This window comes from Pteropus medius, unplaced genomic scaffold (assembly GCF_902729225.1).
Source record: "Pteropus medius unplaced genomic scaffold, Ma_sr-lr_union100, whole genome shotgun sequence".
Classification (NCBI taxonomy): domain Eukaryota; kingdom Metazoa; phylum Chordata; class Mammalia; order Chiroptera; family Pteropodidae; genus Pteropus; species Pteropus medius.
Genome location: NW_024347791.1, coordinates 6,297,975 through 6,315,282, shown reverse-complemented (window position 1 = coordinate 6,315,282; position 17,308 = coordinate 6,297,975). Strand labels below are relative to the sequence as shown.

General features: G+C 44.3%; 1 protein-coding gene across 3 annotated transcripts in view; it reads right to left on the bottom strand.

Moving 5' to 3' along the window:
* APPL2 (adaptor protein, phosphotyrosine interacting with PH domain and leucine zipper 2) overlaps positions 1–17,308 on the bottom strand; it is a 41,293-nt gene that overhangs the window by 19,306 nt on the left and 4,679 nt on the right. For 2 of the 3 annotated variants that reach the window (XM_039877898.1, XM_039877900.1), the window contains exons 2-8: positions 15,022–15,156; positions 7,069–7,128; positions 6,399–6,470; positions 3,312–3,399; positions 2,152–2,193; positions 1,959–2,017; positions 1,083–1,229 (exon numbers count right to left, since the gene is read on the bottom strand). In XM_039877898.1, the coding sequence (XP_039733832.1) occupies positions 1,083–1,229; positions 1,959–2,017; positions 2,152–2,193; positions 3,312–3,399; positions 6,399–6,470; positions 7,069–7,128; positions 15,022–15,156 (603 nt within the window). The remainder of the gene's footprint in view (positions 1–1,082; positions 1,230–1,958; positions 2,018–2,151; positions 2,194–3,311; positions 3,400–6,398; positions 6,471–7,068; positions 7,129–15,021; positions 15,157–17,308) is intronic. The other variant, XM_039877899.1, reaches the window with a different exon arrangement.

Sequence of the window (17,308 nt, the reverse complement as noted above, 5' to 3'; positions counted from 1 at the left end):
GGGCTTAACCCGCTTTATTCAGACGACACAGAAAGATTATATTGCTCTATTTAAATATTACCTCTGAAGGCACAAGCTGACTTTACTGTCTTTCATCATTCAACAACGCAACCACCATGTTAAGATGCCAGACAACTGGACTTGCATGTTTAAAGATCCTCTCTTGTTGCCCTTTTCCCTGAATGAAACTGTTACATATTTTTTTTTTTTGAAATAGACGTATTTTTAAAATGTATTATAAAAATAATAGGCGTTCGCATGTGGGTTTTTTAAAAAGTTGCTGACTTTTTTCTTCTCGACATTTTGCTTCCTCGCATCTCTTTCTGTACCTAGATCATCAACTGAGAGCAGGTTCCTGGGTGCGTTTGTCACATGCTGGAGTGAGCTTTGGAGTCGACATTAAGTGGGGCTAAAGCAGGGCAGGGATGGGGGGTGACAGGCGGTGCCACTCGCCTCACATTCACCCTCACTCCTGCCCCTGCCAGGCTGGTGACACACGGTCAGGCCCCAAACTGAAACTAGAGGCTCCCTGCAGAGGTTCCACAGACCCCTAACTGGGGCAAGAACCAAACAAACACCCTACAGAGACGTCATCAAGGACTGACATCGTTCCCCACGCCCCAGACGCCAAGGTGCTGGCAATAACCTCGGCGACGGAGCCTTTGAGAACAGCCCAGCTCAGGGTGACCTCACCACAGAGAGCGGCAAAGGAATGTGTGGAGTCCCAGGCTATAAGCCTGGCCCTACCGACCGACCGGCCAACTGCTTCTCAGGAAATCAGGCCAGGCCTGGCTTGCACTTGGATCAGAGACAGAGGGCCACACCAGCTCCTCCCCACGGGAGGCGTGGGATCGAGGCCGTCGTTTCCCGCACGTACAGCCTAACAAGTCCTGCGAACGGCGACCCAGCCCAACTGGAAGCGCTCCAAGTGCCGAGTCTCACTCGGCAAGTTTCTAGGGAGGGTGTACATTTGTGTGCCTTTCTCTGCTGATGCCTCAGCTTGTGCTCTGCTACCTTAGCAGAAGGCCATGCCGTCCTCCACAGCTGGCTCAGGCCTGCGCCTCCGGGAAAGGCTGCCCTACCTGTCCATGGGCAAAGCCTATCATGGGCTCCATCATGGCCACGCGCTTCCTGTGCTGCAGAGCGTTGAGGGCGCAGTAGTACTGGAGGGACGCCAGGTGCTGCTTCCGCCGGGCGGCCACCACCTCCTTCACAACTCCAGTCTTCACCTGATTATGAGGCGAGAGGAAAATGTCACCTCTAATGGGCCTGGCAGTTCTGCGAGAGCACACAACTTCAAAACAGGTTTGTTTCGACGTTAGAACCATTTTTTGGTGACAAACAGAATAAGACACAGATAAGGTTCCACCTCATGTTTTAAGAAATCCAAATTAAAAGCATCAAAGTGAAAGCATCTCAGTGTTTGCAGACTGCCCTGGGATGAAGCCAGAACTTGCTGCCGGTAGCACTGCAAAGCACTACGATCCTTCAGGAAAACAACTGGCAGAAGGCACTGAAAGCCACAAACATTGTATTCGAAGGAAATCATTCACAGAAATAAATGCCTATAAAAATATTATTTAAAGTAGCAAAAAAGCTGGGAAGCATGGGTTAAAGAACCAGGGTCAACACCCAGGGCAAAGAGTTCAAGAGCCTGAGTGTTTATGACTCGGATGATCACATGAAGTACCAAGCTTAAGTTAAAATCATTGTGTGATTATAATTTTACAATTTTACGATGGTTCCAAGTTGGTGTTTGAAAACCAGTTTGAAAAGCTGGCATTGGGAAGTGGAAATTTATTTATCAGATTCAGAATAAATAATTTAAAAATCCATATGCAGGGGGAAAAAAAAAAAGAAATTCATCACGACACCCTCAGTGCCACAAATTCACAATGGGAAGACACGAAAGGACTTTAAATGAAGGGAAAAACCACATGGAAGGCAGGTGTTCTTACCTTTTCGTTCTCCTTTTTTTTGGGAAGCCTGCTGTATTTTGCCATTGAGAGGTCGTGCTCTAAAAGTAAAGAGACATGTTAGCCCCCGGACGGGTTAAAAGACTAGAACATTCACTCAGCGTCTCTGCCCACAGACACAGTAAACCCACAGGCATCACTAAAACCACACACCAAGAATGGAGAGGATGCCTACCACTGCTGGCGAGTCCAAAAAGGTCCTTTAAAGTGCTTACTTCTGAACAAGAGAAAAGAAACATCTTAGAGCAAATGCAAATAAAACAAGAAAACCCAGAGCTCTATGCTTTCCCAGGAAAATAAAAGGTGTTTGCGTGGAAGGGGGTAGGCTCTGCCGGTAAGCCCCTCAGGGGCCCGGGCCTCGTGGGGCGACTGGGAATCCTGGCCTCACTGGAGCCTGTATCATATTTCTAAAGCAGTACTAAACCGAGGAGATCTTTTAGTACTCAGGTTTAGAGTTTTTGGTCAGCATTTTTTATATCAGTGTTCTGAAATACTGATATAAAAAATACAATTCTTTAATCTCTAAGCAATGAATATTTTCTACCGAAATAAGAAACAAAAGAACTAGAATATTTAGATTCCTTTTGGTAATGTTGACTAGTTTTTCAAGATTACCTGTTCCTTGTTATATTCATTTTTTGACTACCTTGATTTCAAAGAGTTACAAAATTGTTCCAAAGTTTTTATTTTAGTGGGAGGAAAAAAAAAGTTAGTCCAAAAGGGCAACTAGGTGCTCTGGAGTAGTCACAGATACCCCACACTCACTAAGTGAGCTCTAGGAGAACAGAGACCCTGTCTGCTGGTTCACAGCTGCACCCCTAGAATCTCTCGCGTGGGCCCCACCCCTCCCTGTCCTCTCCAAGCGCCGCCCCCCTTTACACTCCAAAGCATTCATGGTTCCCCAAGAACAGTGTGCCCTTACAAATGCTCCCAATCAGTAACACGAGCCTTGCCATCTGTCTTTGGTAAACACTAACTTCTCTCTTAAAACCCAGCTTAGAGCTCATCCTCTCCAGGAAGGCTTCCCTGGTACCCTATCCTCAAAAGGGTCATGAAGCCTGTCTGTTCTGGTGCTATTCCCTGATCATCTCTGCCTGCTGCCCTCCTCACGTGATACTACAATCGTCTGTTTCCAGGACTGTTTTGTTAGCCTGGAACCTCCTTTGGGTGAACCAAAAACAGTGGGGATTCAATAAAAGTTAGCTAAATTAAAGTGCGCAAAAAGAAAGGGCATTTCTCAATGAGCCACACATTTAAAGAAACTAGTACAGTAAGAATTACTATTAAATGAACCAATATTTTGAAGGTAATCGGCACTGAATTCAGTTACTTTACCTGTGAGATCCTTTTCTCGAAACTGTATTATGGGTAGAACCATTGTGTCTGCCAACTGTTTGGCCAGCTCTGTATGGAGAACGTTAAGCTGAAAGAAAGAGAAATCTATTAAAGAAATTCATATCCACTATTACTGAAGCTGTCTTATTTCACCAAGGAATCAATCGCACTGAACACCTGGGTGGTTAAAGAGCTCAGTTACACTTCCTTAGCCAATAAAGACCCTTCATAAAGCAGTGAATGATAAAGGCCTAGAGGAATTAAAAACTAAATGCGAGGTTCCAACTGACCAGTTAGGTTTGCTAAAGGAGTCCACAGTTATTGTTTGTTTACTGTGCAAACTCTAGTTCTGTGTTTTCAATAAGTCACACCCTCCTGGGGAAAGAGAATGCTTTGAAGGTTTTGCAGGAAACACAGTTCAGCACAGGTGGACACTTTACCAGGCCACTCACTTTAGAGGGGGCTGAAGTCACACTTGAAAGACAGGCCTGCTGGGAACCACTAAGCCTGAACCACAGCGGGCTGCGGGCCTGGGAGTTACTCTGGAGAGAGAACATTCCCTGCTGAAACGACTCCGCTAGATTTCAGGCCTCTGCTCTTCAGAAAAGGACCGTTTTAAGAACAAGATGCCTGTATATTCAAATGTGATCCCTCTCACCAGATAATTTAAAAGCTCTTGATTCTTTCTTCCTCCCCTCCTACCTCCAGGCCTCACTAAATCCTGTCTTTGACAGTGGTCTAGGAGAAATGAGTTATTCCCACCGGCGCTACTGTTTTGGAGGACTTTTTGTATGTCAGCTTTATACCGTTTAGTTTTCGCCCACTCTGTGAGTTAGGTACTATTATCCCCATTTTACAGACAGGCAAGGAAGTCTCCAAATCCACAGAGCAAATAAGCGGCACGGCTAGGATTTCAATCTTGGGCTACTGAGATCCAAAACGCATGCTCTTCCCACTACACAGTCTGGGATACAGAGTTTGTCTTTCACACTCACAAAGATGCCCAAATCTCAAATGTCTGGCAGTCTAGACATTAGCAGTGAACACAGAGTGGAAAGGATTCTTCTACCAGGCCCCAGACTTTCAGAGATTACTGAGGATGCCCCAGGATTTCTGCTGGGTGAACAGGGGAAACCACCCAGCAATCATTTATTGGAGTACACATTTGTCGAAGTTTCCCCAGCAGTGAGTGATACAGCCACATACAGGAATCCTACTTCTGCACACAGACCTCCCCCATCAGATCCGGTCCTTCTGGGTTGTACCTGAAGAGACTGCTTTGATGAACTTAAAGACCTGCCTAAGGTCAACAATTTGCCAGGCAAGGAGCTATAGACCAAGCTGGTAATGGTCTCCCTGTCTTTCAATCAAGTCGAAGCATGGCAGCTTATTCAGCTGGGAATACATGAAGACAGCCAGGTCCAAAAATGAGCCATCAGGATAGAATGTGTTAATGATTTCTCCTGAGTAACTTCAACAAGAAATGTATTGTTTTTTTTACTAACAGTTAAACAGCTAAATGTAAGTCAATAAGTACACCTACCATATGCCTGGCTCCGTGCTCAATGCTCTGATGTACTTTAATTGACTCTTTATAACAGCCCAATTAAGAAACCAAAGCTCAGGGAGATTAAGTGGCTTTCTAATGGTTATGCATTTAAGGAATAGCAAATTTCCTTCCTATTTGTTTTCTTCCTAACTTCTTAAGGATCAAAGGGTTTGTGTCAACAACTTTTTGCTTTGGGGCTTTTGAGAGGTATGGGACAACCATTTCTAAACATGGGGCCTTCACTGAGGAGAGAGGAAAGAGCATGGATCACCTCTTGGCACTTCGGTATTGTCATAAAGAAGATGGGGACCCACCATCTTCCTTGCATGGCTACTGTGAGGATAAAGCAGTAATGTGAACAGAAAACACTAGGATCAGAGGGCCTGACTCACACTGAGCAAATGGAATCCTTAATGACGACGACTCCCATCTCAGATGCTCTCCCAGGAAGTGATCCAGAAACTTTGCTTTTGGGGAAATCACCAAGGATAGAAATCTCTGTGTGCCTAAGTGGAAGACCTGGTTCCAAGGCATTCCATTAAATATGAGCCACACACAAAGCTCTACTTTTAGCAGGATTTTTCTTTAACTTCTGAGTCAAATTACTTGTCTTAAAATTTTTCCAACCTGGTTGAGGCCCAAGTACAGAAAACGACTTTAAAAGCTACTCTTTTCTTCCCATGTGAGCTAACTGCTTTGTGTCAAGAGGCTTGTGTGGACACTCTTTACACGGCTCACCTTCTGGGAAGCCATGACACCACCCACAAAGTCACACTTCCGGGCTTCCATCCGCTGGGAGTGCTTCACTCCCCACTAAAAGCAGCAGCATTCCTGCCCATGAAAAACTGGTGGTGAGGAAGTATCTTAAACTGGAAATCTTGGTTCTGGGGTTTTGACAACCAACCACATTCCCTTAGCAACTCTCTTCTAGCTAAGTAAACATGACTTCAGTGGGTGCAGTATTCACTTCTCCGCCTGGGCTATTTATTCACTGTTAATAAACAACCATTCTTCTCCTCATGTGCCCAAAAATTTACTTTTTGCTCCTCTCTAATTACATTTTCTATTCATCTTCCTCGTCTTCTTGAATAGATACCCATCTCCTTGAATACACTTTTTGAACACCTAAAGCCACCAGAAGCCAGAAGAGGTGAGCAAGGACTCTGCCCGAGAGCCATGGAGGGAGCATGGCCCTGCCGACGACTCCATTTCACACTCTGGCTTCCAGAACTGAGAGAATAAACCTCTTGTTTTAAGCCACCTACTTGTCATTTATTACAGCAGCTGTGAAAGACTAATATGCTTTCCTTAGGAAACTAGATTCTTGAAAAATCTTTCTTTTGGTCTGTTGTTCATGTATTAGCAAAGCCTTTCCCCTCAAACCAGAAACAGATATGATATTACACAACCTTTCTTATGAAATGAACCCTGGGTGACCAACAAGTTGAGATACTGTCTCAGATATCTCAAAATGGAAGGTGAGCCAAAATAAATGAGGGTCCAGAATCAAATAAAATTTTGCCATGTTGCTATCTTACCTCATCCACCACTTTGGAAAAATAGTGGAGTGTAGAAATTACTTCTTCGTCACCTTTGCCAAGAGCAAAATTCTAAGGCCAAAGAATGAAAGAGCCAGGTGTTAACCGAAAGCTTGAGAATTCAGCACCACAGCAGCACCTGCAATACACACCCTCCACATGGACTTCCTTTCTGCTCCCAGGAGCACGTGATGTCAGAGCGTCTAATGGCAGAAAACTAGAGCTCTCCCCTTGCCCTGCCCCAGCGATGCACCAACCGCCCCTCCCAAATTCCCTGCACTGGTCATCACCCTTCTGTCCAGACATGATGGTATCTCTGAGTTTATGTCCTGGAATTGTTAGTGTCGATTCGCTTGTAGATCCTCGAAGACTGTGACCCCTCCCTCAAGGGCAGCTGACTACTTCTGTAGGCCAATGAGAGTACATCATACAGACTCTCAGATAATCACCAGTTAGAATTTATCAGGGGAAAGGAAAGGTCAGGAAAAAAATTAAAATGGACATGGGAGTGTGGGGAAAAAAAAAAAGGAGGAAGGAAGGGGTGAAGGGTAAGAGGGAGGGAAAGAGGAAAGTCTGTCCCTAACGAATGCCTCTGGAGAACTGCTTTTAAAAGAGTCCCACTGAAGAGAGTCCCGAGCACAGCTTCAGACACCGCATAAATATCATCTACCTGTTTCTCATACGCCAGCAGCTGCTTGGAGAGCTGCTGGGTGGCCAGGCACATTTCATTCTGCAGGGAGAAAAGAAAAGCAAGTGAGAGTTGTCCCATGCACACACAGTCACTGAACAATGGCACCCCAGAGAATCCCTTAAAAATAATGTGGGCGTAAAATAATATTGCGTTCGGAAATTATTTGGAAAACAAGACCAAAACACATTCGAAGGTTAAAGCTTGCCCCCTCACACGTGCACGCCATTTACAAATTACTGCTCTTTCTGGACATTCAGTCAGTAAACAAACGTAGTGAGCAATTACAATGTGGTCAACAAAGACACGTCCCTGTCGTCGCAGGGCTCACTGGGGAAGCAGACATCGAAAAATAGCTACAAGCATAATGAGACGGCAAAGGAAATACTGGATGCATCAGGGAGCTGTGACAGGAAGACCCAGAGGGTCTCTAAGGAAGAGATGCTTTAAGCAGACCCCTGAAGACTAGGGTTAGCCATGGGGACAGCTCCCTAGAAGGAGGAGCCAACATGTGGAAAAAGCACACGGCCTGTCTGAAGAGCTGAAAGGCAGAGAACAGCTGGAGCAAGGGGCGCAGGGTGTGGAGGCGGGACGTGCCGGCGGTGCAGGCGGAGCGAGGGCTCACAGGGCTCCGTGGCCCAGATTTAGACGTTGTTCTCAGTGCAGTGGGGATTTAAGCAGCACTGTGACATGATCGGATTCTACTGAGCTTGGAACACTAGGTTGGGAAGCACGGCTGCAGCGCCCGGGGAGGCCCATTTTGTGCTGTTTTTTTCATCTTCTCTTATTTATCCCTCTAATCTCAGGCTACACAGCAGTTTTCTACCACTACCTCCTCACTCCCACCACCAACACACCAGCCTAGATGTGTCTTACATTTCCAGAGCTCAGTTAAAACTGTCCATATTCAGGACTTATTCCTAAGGGAAAGGCAGCGCCACTGGGTGTGACCTGGTGCTCATGAGGTGGCACTGGCTTACCTTGGCCTCGGCCTCCACTTACTAATTCTCCTGGGTTTACGGTTCCTTTAGGGGTAAGGCCTGAGCTCTGCAGGAACTAGTTTTATTTTTTATGATCTTCCCTTGCAAGACCTCGCAGAGCCTAATCCCACTTTTTTGGGCCTTTGCAGACTACTGTGCAGCCTGTCCCCACTTCCTTCATCTTCTCCAAGGAACGGGCGTCAATAGACCCTGAAATGTGGCTCTCTCCCTTTTTCTCTCAGAATAAAGTCCGGCAAATATAATGAAAGTTCCTGGCTTTGGCATCCTACTGGGGTGCTACCCCTTTCACAACAAACCAGAGCTGGCAGCCATGCAGCCAAGCGGAAGGCAAGTGAACAAATCCATAAGCACTGCTGGACATGTACCTAGGAACGTGCAATAGTTTCTAGCACACAGCAAGCACTCAACAAATGCTTGATGAATGAAGGAATGACCAAGGTTAGAAGATTCATCTAAATTCCAAGTTTAAAACAATACCTGGGATCGTGGTGTAAAGGGAAAAATACTCCCTAATCCTACAAGGAAACATCATAAGTGAGGGAGTCAATAAAATACAAAGACTGAACAGGGATGAAGCAATTGGCCAGGAAGCAGCCTGTCGACCACCTTCATCAGAGTGCATGAGAACAACGATCTTCGCCCACTCACTGGGCAAATGCTCGGCTGAATCAGGAAATCCCTTATTCCTCTCCTCTGACTTAGCAGCAGTGGGTTCAAGATGGATTTGTTCGAATGACCCTGGCATATCCCTGGGTCAGCACTATGCAAACCATGACTTGTAGACCCACAGAATCATCCCGGCAGCAGCTAACATCAACAGAGCATTTAATTCCTGCCAGACACCACCCTAAGTGCATTCCAGGCATTACCTCATTTAATTCTGCAAGGCAGGTCCTGTAAGGCAGGTCCAATGAACTCAGTTTTACAGATGAAGAAACTGAGGCACAGAGAGGTTAAGCCACTTGCCCAAGGTCACACAGATACTTAGCAGCAGGGCTAGGATGCGAATCCAAGTCTGTCTCATTCTAAAATCCACAATCTTAAAACACTACTCTCTAAGATCCCAACTCCTGCTAAAAGGTAAGAGCTGAGAAAGTCTCTGCTTTAGACTAGAGTTGACGAACTTTTCCTGTAAAGGGACAGACAGTAATTATTTTTTGCTTGTGAGACAGCTGGTCTCTGTCACAACTACTCAACTCTGCTGTTGTAGCATGCAAGCAGCCACAAAAAAAAATATAAACGAATGAGTGTAACTTTGTTCCAATAAAACATTATGTACAAAAATAAGAGGCCAGTCCCAGGGCAGTAAACTCCCAAACCTGCTTTAGACAGTAACCGTGTCAGAAGACTCACTTCTGCCACACCTCCCTCAGGAGGCACGCCATTAAGCTACAATAGTTCAGATTCAAGGAACATTTTCTACTCTAAGTCATTCTTTTCTGTATTTAATTTAACCGAGTCTAAAATTTTACTCCCCCATGTGTCTCCTTTAGAGACTGCTCAAGGGATAAGACAAACCCCCTCACGGCTTTCAAAACGAGCAAGGGCCACAGGCTACTTGAATTTTTCTCTTCTTTAGCATTTTCTAGTCACATTTACTTCCCTTGTTTACTGGCAACTGCTCCAAACATAATGGAAAAACTGGCCAGGATGCTGCCAGCATCAGACTGCACCCAGACTCAAGGAGAGAGGACCTACGTGTCACTCACACAACACCACTGTTGCTCAGGGAAGAAGGGGGCACAACGTACAACAGCTGCTTTCCAAAATTACTATGTGTAATTGGACTCTGCCAGGTCCCTCCTAGAAATACCTTATGAAAATGCTACGTGTTTTCACATGTGTGTAATTTCGGGTTGCAGGATTCTGTTCTACCAGTATGATTTCACCGGGAACAAACCATGAGTACAAAATTGCCTGTCACCTGTCCTGAAGAAATAAACCTTTCCTGTACAGAGCACATTACCTGAAAATTCTCTCAACTAGATCAACTGTAATCTGACTCAACTTAATCTACTGTACACAAAGGTTTTATGAAATGCTTATACAACTTCAGCTAATTAATCCACACCCTGCCAGGTAAGCCTACACAATTATCTCTGTAACACGACTTGCAAAACTGGAGTTTGGATGGAGTAAATATTAGCAACAGCGATAATAAAAACAGCTGCTCACATTCACTGAGTCACATTTACTGAGCAGGTACTTGACATCGCTGTTAAGTGTTTTTCATGTATTATCACACTTAATCCTTGCAATGCACTTATCTACGAGGTAGGACTATCAGAAAGTATATAGTAACTTTCTAAAATCCCCCAACTAGTAACTGGCAAGGCAAAGACTCAATTCAGATCTGGTGGACTGGAAATCTAAAGGCCAAGTTCTTCACACTATGCTATTTTAGCTCAGAGTCCCAGACCGTATCTGGTTAGTCCCCACAGGCCCTATGATAGGAACATAAATCCCACGCTTCTCTAGCATAGTCCAACAAAAGAGGCTGGCCTAAAACTGAGATTCTCAATAGCTTTCTGTAAGATTCCTTCGACACTCTGGAATAGTTCTTTTGTTGCCATCTATGCTATTTGACGCCTCATAGGAATCCTTTGAAAAGACAACCGCAGAAGGGTTTACAGACAGATCTCCTACCGTGTTAAACGGAACCTCCCAAGGCCTTCGCCAAGGCAGAAAGACCAGTCATTAGCAAACCCAAAAGGAAAACTGAGCTTTTGGCAAAGGAATGTTTATCTCACAGTGCAGAGAGTGCTTACCAACTGCAAATGTCACCTGAAACCCCCCAAAGGCCTCTGTGGGTGGCACCATCTGTGGTTAATGGGGGGCTGGGGGCAGGGGCAGAGGAATCCACCAGAGTCAAAGTCAGGATGTAGGCACCTGCTTTGGTCTCTGCCAAGTACAGACTTACCGCAGCACTGACCACAAAGCCGGGGTCATAGGTCGCACTGGTTCAGGGGACCTCCAGGTGGAGGCACGGAGGGAGCAGTGAGCAATGCGGCAGGAACGGGGTAGAAAGCTGTGCCTGGGGTAGGCCCTGCGTGGCTGGAAGCCTGCTGAGTGCGGGCTCTGCCGCGTTTTACTCTGGAGGCAAGGCGGAAGCACTGAGGGACTTGGGCGAGACAATGACAGGATCAGATGTGAGCAGAAGAAAAGTCATGGGTGGCTGTGGCATGAAAAAGCAGCGAAAAGAGAGAATGGCTTGAGGGTCAGGAGACCATCTGAAGAAGTGGAGAGATAAAAACAGGTCGAGCCCCAACGGGACAGTGGGGAAGGGGGTGGGGATCTGCAGGGGATTCCTAAGCAGAAACAACAGCATATGGTGCGTGGGGAGGGAGGAGCCCAAGAAAAGTGGGCCCCAGTCTGAGTGGCCGGCGGATGGCAGTGCCCTCAGCTAAGAACTTGAGGAGGAGATATAGATTTGGGAGTGACAATAAAGTGCACAGGTGGCCTGTGCTGGCGTCTAGGTGATGTCCTGAATTCAGTCCTTCATTCGACACCTACATATGGAACAGTCGACGGGGCCAGGCACCGTGCTGGGCACTGGACACCAAGAGAACTGCTCTCTGGGAGCTGAGTCCACAGAGCGACAAGGAAACCCCACTTGCTGCTCCTTAAGAGCTCGGATCGACAAGTACACAGGACATCTGGGCACACGGGTGCACTCTGGCCAGGAAGGGAGAGAAGGAAAAAAGGCAAGGTGCCAGAGACACCTCGGACTGGAGGTCAGTCTTACATGCTGGGAAGACCATATCCCAGGGCAGGGGTCGATGGGGATTTCTGGTGGCAGGAACGGCATAACAAAGCCTTGAGATGTGTCGAGGGCCTGGCACATTCTGGAATAGCCAAAGGCGAGGAGGCTAGACGAGTAGGCTAATACTCAGTTCGCAAAGAGCTTGGCGTGCCTTGCTGAGGAGTTTAACCTCTGCCTAGTGGTTACAGGGAGCCGTAGGAGCATCTGAAGACAGGGAGGGGAGGGAGCTTTGGGCGTGACTGAAGGGGAAAGACACCCCCCTGAAGACAGGAGGACTGCCTGAGAGCTCCCACAGTCCAGGGAAGCGTGTGTACACATACGCACCTATGCAGACACTATGGAGGTTTTTTAACTTACTTAGCCAATAGTTTGAAAGACAATAGATCTTTTCAAGTAACCTGTCCCTGCTTTGTAAATGTATAAGAAATATGTACAACGTCCTTCGCTCAAATGACCTATAATGCAGTACTCCATTCTCACCACGTGCAAAGGCACAACTGACAGTGAAAAGACCAGATGTGACTCTAGGACAGCTGTAAAATGCTGAAGACAGCTTACAGACTATAGCTTCATTCTAACACTGAAGCCAAATAAAATTTAAAACTTCCCCTAAACCAGCCACAATCAGCAAAACTGCTCACAGAACTTTCCTCCAGTTTTTCTTGCTCTTCCTCTTTCTAACACTTAGGTACGAAGGACATTCACTACATCGGAATACATAGATTTACTATGTGGTTTGATTTAAAATATCTTTTATGAACATTTATCATTTATCAGCAGCATAAACCTGGTTTTTAATATAAAAAACCACATCTTGCTAAGTGCCTGCTTTTAAAAATAAAATTATAAAACTATAGTAATCTAATTCAACAGATCTAGGTATAAAATATTTAAGGAACAATGTTAAATAAACCAAGAAAACATAACTTAGGGTAAAAAACTGAATGAAAATATTGAGAAGTATTACTATATAAACAAACAGGAGTCAGAAAACTTTTTCTTTTTTTAATTAAAAACAAAATAAAACAAAATATTTGTCTTCGAATAAACCTGAAAAACCAGCTGACCCTGACCCAGCTGATCTGAATGCCACTGACCACTGCTCGAAGCTGTCACTGGGTTTGGCAGCACTAACCAGCCGTCTCCGCGAGCCTCTGCTGCAGGAAATGCCGAGGCAGGAGCAAGGTTTCTGGCCAGGAGAAGAACCCATGTGATGATCATGTGGCGTGAATTAAAGCCCTCTTGGAATGAAAGACCCACTTAATTTTGGCAAAATGTAGTTTTCTGGCTCAAAAGACAAAGTGCGTAAAGAGAGTGTTCGGACATCTCCAAGTAAATGATTGTGACAGGCATGGAAAGGCAGAACAGAGGCTCTTGGGAGTGGAAGAGACACAGTCCCTTAAGTCTGATGCTCTTAGATCTTAAGTAGAAAACAAATCATTTAGGTAACAATACTCAAATTACTGAATAGCAAGAAAGTTCAGGTATAAGCCCAAAATTTGACAAAGTATGTCCTCAGGTTCTGAATGTCTTACCGAACAAACAAGCTTCCAAATGAGCTTGATTAGTTTGGCTGTTAGATCAGTTCCAATTAATAAGTTACACTTCTACAGTATATTTTGCAATTCTATCTCTCCAGCCTGACCTCTAGATCTGAACTTTCAACAAGATCTCTTTCCTCATTTTGATGTCCCATGGACACTTCGAGATCAGGCTTTCAAGAGACTGACATCCCTACAGCTAAAACTTAACCGGATTTCGTTACCTGATGTCGCCATAAAAATAAATAAATAATTTTTTAAAAGGCGGACATTCCCACACACACACACACACACACACACACACACAGCCTGCCTACCTACCTCCCACGCCTCTTCCTCTGTTCTCCCAACTGTCTATCCTTATGTTCAAGTCAAAAGACCTGCGCATCACTCCTGATTCATCCTTTACCCACCTGAATCCTTCACATTCAACTGATCACTGATCTGCCTCTTAAATACCTCTGAAATCCATCCATTTCTTTCCATTTCTACTGCCATTTCTCTAGTTCAGACTACCATCTCATGCTCAGTAGCTGAGAGTTTGGGCTTTGACCTCAGGCTGATTTGCCCTGCTATGTATTAAGGGGTGGACGTGGAGAAGTTACACATCATCAGCATCCTTAGGCCTCTGACCTACGGAAAATGAACATAGCAACATCCACCTCACAAAGGGTTGTTGGGGAATTTAAATAAAATGATCCATGCGAAAGCCGTGAAACCACGCCTGGAAGCTGTCAGTGTTCAATGAACTTCAACTATCACAACCATCCTCCCCCTGGGCACCCAGCACAGCTCCTCTGGGTTAGGTGGTGTCTCTCCTAACGCTCTTAGGTGTTTTGTCTCCCACCCAACTGTAAGCTCCCTAATGGCAAGGACTGAGTCTTCTTCCTCATATACAATATGAATAAATGACTAATAAAACAATGATTATAAATGATTATATATGAATATTAAGAGCTATATAATAACAAATGACTGAGTATTTATATTATTATATACTGAATGTGGTATTTAAGATCATCAATGAAAAAATTAACATTTCAGATTTAAGTCAGCAAAAAATGAGTAATGAAAAGTATGAGCTGCCATAATATTTTGATGTATAATATAATGAATTTTATTTTTAACTGAAAAATTCACTTTTGCTACTCAGCAATTTATCTGCCATAGTTTTGCAAGCCAGAGATATTTGTTCCTTAAAACAAAGAAGCCACCCAATAGTTTCAGAGCTGTGACTCAAGGCTTTTCAGAGGAAGCACTCGAAAAAGCATCTCTACCCACCCGCACTGACATCTAAGACTTCCCATTTATGAGAAAGACAAAGGGCATGTTTCAGAATACTGAACCCACTCATCCACAAGTAGGAAGAGGAGACTCAAGTGTTTCCCTTTGGGGTTGAATCTTTTAAAAAATTAAATGCAGTGATGTGGTCCCTCTCTACTGGTTCTCCTAGTTCCAGAAAAACTGCCCTCTTTCTTCAGCAATGACAACAGACTGCCCTTAGTTTTTGAAGGTGAGCAGAAGAAGAAAAAACAATTCTGATTTTATTTCAAAAACTGAAATGGCGGTGTTCTGACTCAAATTTCTCAACCTCCCAAGAGAAGTTCCAGGTGAGGGCCGAGGTCCCCACCTCTACTCCTCTCCAGGTGAGGGGGCGGCAGGATACCTGGGCTCCGTAGACGCGCTGCATCGCCTGGAGCAGCTGGTTGGTATAATCTGTGAGGGTGCCAGCATCTTCTTCAAACACACTCAGTAAAGAGCGAGTCTGCAAGGAAAGAAGAAAAGAGGTCAATTTTATTTCTAAGTGGAAAATTTACAAAGGAGGTAGAAAACATGCACACAGAAATGTAGGGGGTGGGGAAGGTGCCTCTTCTCTGGCTTTATTCTTTTATTGATAATACTTGTATGAATTGATTCCTGCAGCTTTAATTTGGAACTCTCTTTTCTAATCCTTTAGGGGCAAACAATACAATTTGGGGCCAGAAAAGGAAAGCCAATTTTTAAGATTAAGATACAAGGGCTATTATCTGTCTTGACTTTAGCCCCTACCTAAGCACCGGTAAAGTCCATCCATTTTAGAAAAAGAGTTAGGACAGCCTCTTCCTTCAAGCCCATAAACTGAACACAATATCGGGCCTGTCTGTGTACCTGGGGCGGGGACGCCCAGGATTGCATCATCCCAGCAGCTAACCATCTGTCTGGTTGTCTGCCATCTTGGACATCTTTCAAGATTGTGTCATTCTTTCCTCTTATGGTACTATAGTCAATTTTCATGTCTTTAGTCATATTTTTATTCAACCAATTTCAAACTCATGGCCAGGAAATTTCATGTACCTTGGGTCCACTGGAGAGAGATCTGGGCACGAAACTCAAATAGCAACTTAACAAGAATGCTAGCTCAGTTTCCCTGGGAAGACTAACTACTCAGTGTCCCGAGAGCAGTGGAGCATTGTCATTAGATGAAAGGCGTCTCCTATCTGACACGCTGAGCACTGAAGAAATGTTTATACATTGGATGGTCTCTGAAGAAGAATCAAAGCAAATTGTGCCCAGCACAGTGGGAATTTAAAATACTACATTAGTGATAATGGGATCTCTATTTCAGAAAATAACCCATTAGGCCTAGAATGGAAAGTTACAGAAATACCTTTAATGAGGAGATACCAAAGCACTTGACAAAGAACAATCCATCAAGGCTCATTATTTCCCTGCAAATGAATTCTAGGTCCTTTTTTTTCCTAACCTGTCTCAGGTAAGAGAGCAATAACTGGCCTCACAGGAAATCCAACAAACTGGAGCAGAAACCTAGGCTTTTGGATGGTCTGTTCCACAAACTCTGGTGCACTTCAGAGCAGTACATGCTCATCCTGGCTTTGCCCCAGGTAATCTTTAAGGCTAAAAATACCTGTTCTGAGACCAATGTATTCTCTTCAGTACCAGTTCTTATCCACAGAAAGACCAGAATGCATAGAATAAGGAAAATGTAGATAGGTTGTTTAAAAGCTCTTGACGAGAGGAAAATATTAACAGGGTACATACAGTGTGGAGTTTCTGTGTTAGAATGGAGTTCTTCAAACTTTTCAAAATTAAAATCCACAGTACAAGACACATTTTACCAAACAATATCATAAGTGTGCACACGTATTCTGATTTTTTTCTATTCCATTCTTTCCTGTTTTATTCTGTTTTAAACAAAAATAATGGTTGTGACTCACTAGATCTCAAAATCTATTAATGGATGTCAACCAGTAGGTGAAAAACATTGATTTTGAATTCTTCATTCCTTCTCTTTAAACCATAATATTTGGAAAAAGATAGCTAAAAGACATTCTTAGAATCTACACTGAGTGTTCTATCGCTCTATACTCATTCATTCATGCCACAGCTCTCCCTTCATCCAATATCATTGAAACAGTGTGGTGGGAACTAAGACTCAAAGGTGATAAGAACCGACTTTCATTCTCTAGTTTTATAGTCTGCTGGTTCCTCTCAAAGGATCTGGGATCCCCTCGGGTCCATCGTCAGTCCTGGATCCAAATTTGCAGAATTAATGACATAATGAATGTACATAAAGTGCCTACCAGTGCCTGACACAGAGTGATAGCAAATGATATTGATTATGAAGAAGACAATGAACTTTTATTGCTTATTATATTCTGAACACTAAGGGCTTTACATGTATGATTTCACTTGAACACTACAACAACACTGTTATCTACACAGCTATCCATAAATGTCATTTAACAGGAGAAGACCTTTTTGTCCTCATGGTGCCAATGCTGTAGGCCCTACCAATGTTTACGATTCTGATACCTTATCTGCTATGACTAACAAGTCTAGGAGAATGGGAAGGAATGAGTGATACAACTGGATTGAGGATATTCAAGTTTTTTACTACTACTGATAATCCATTTAGT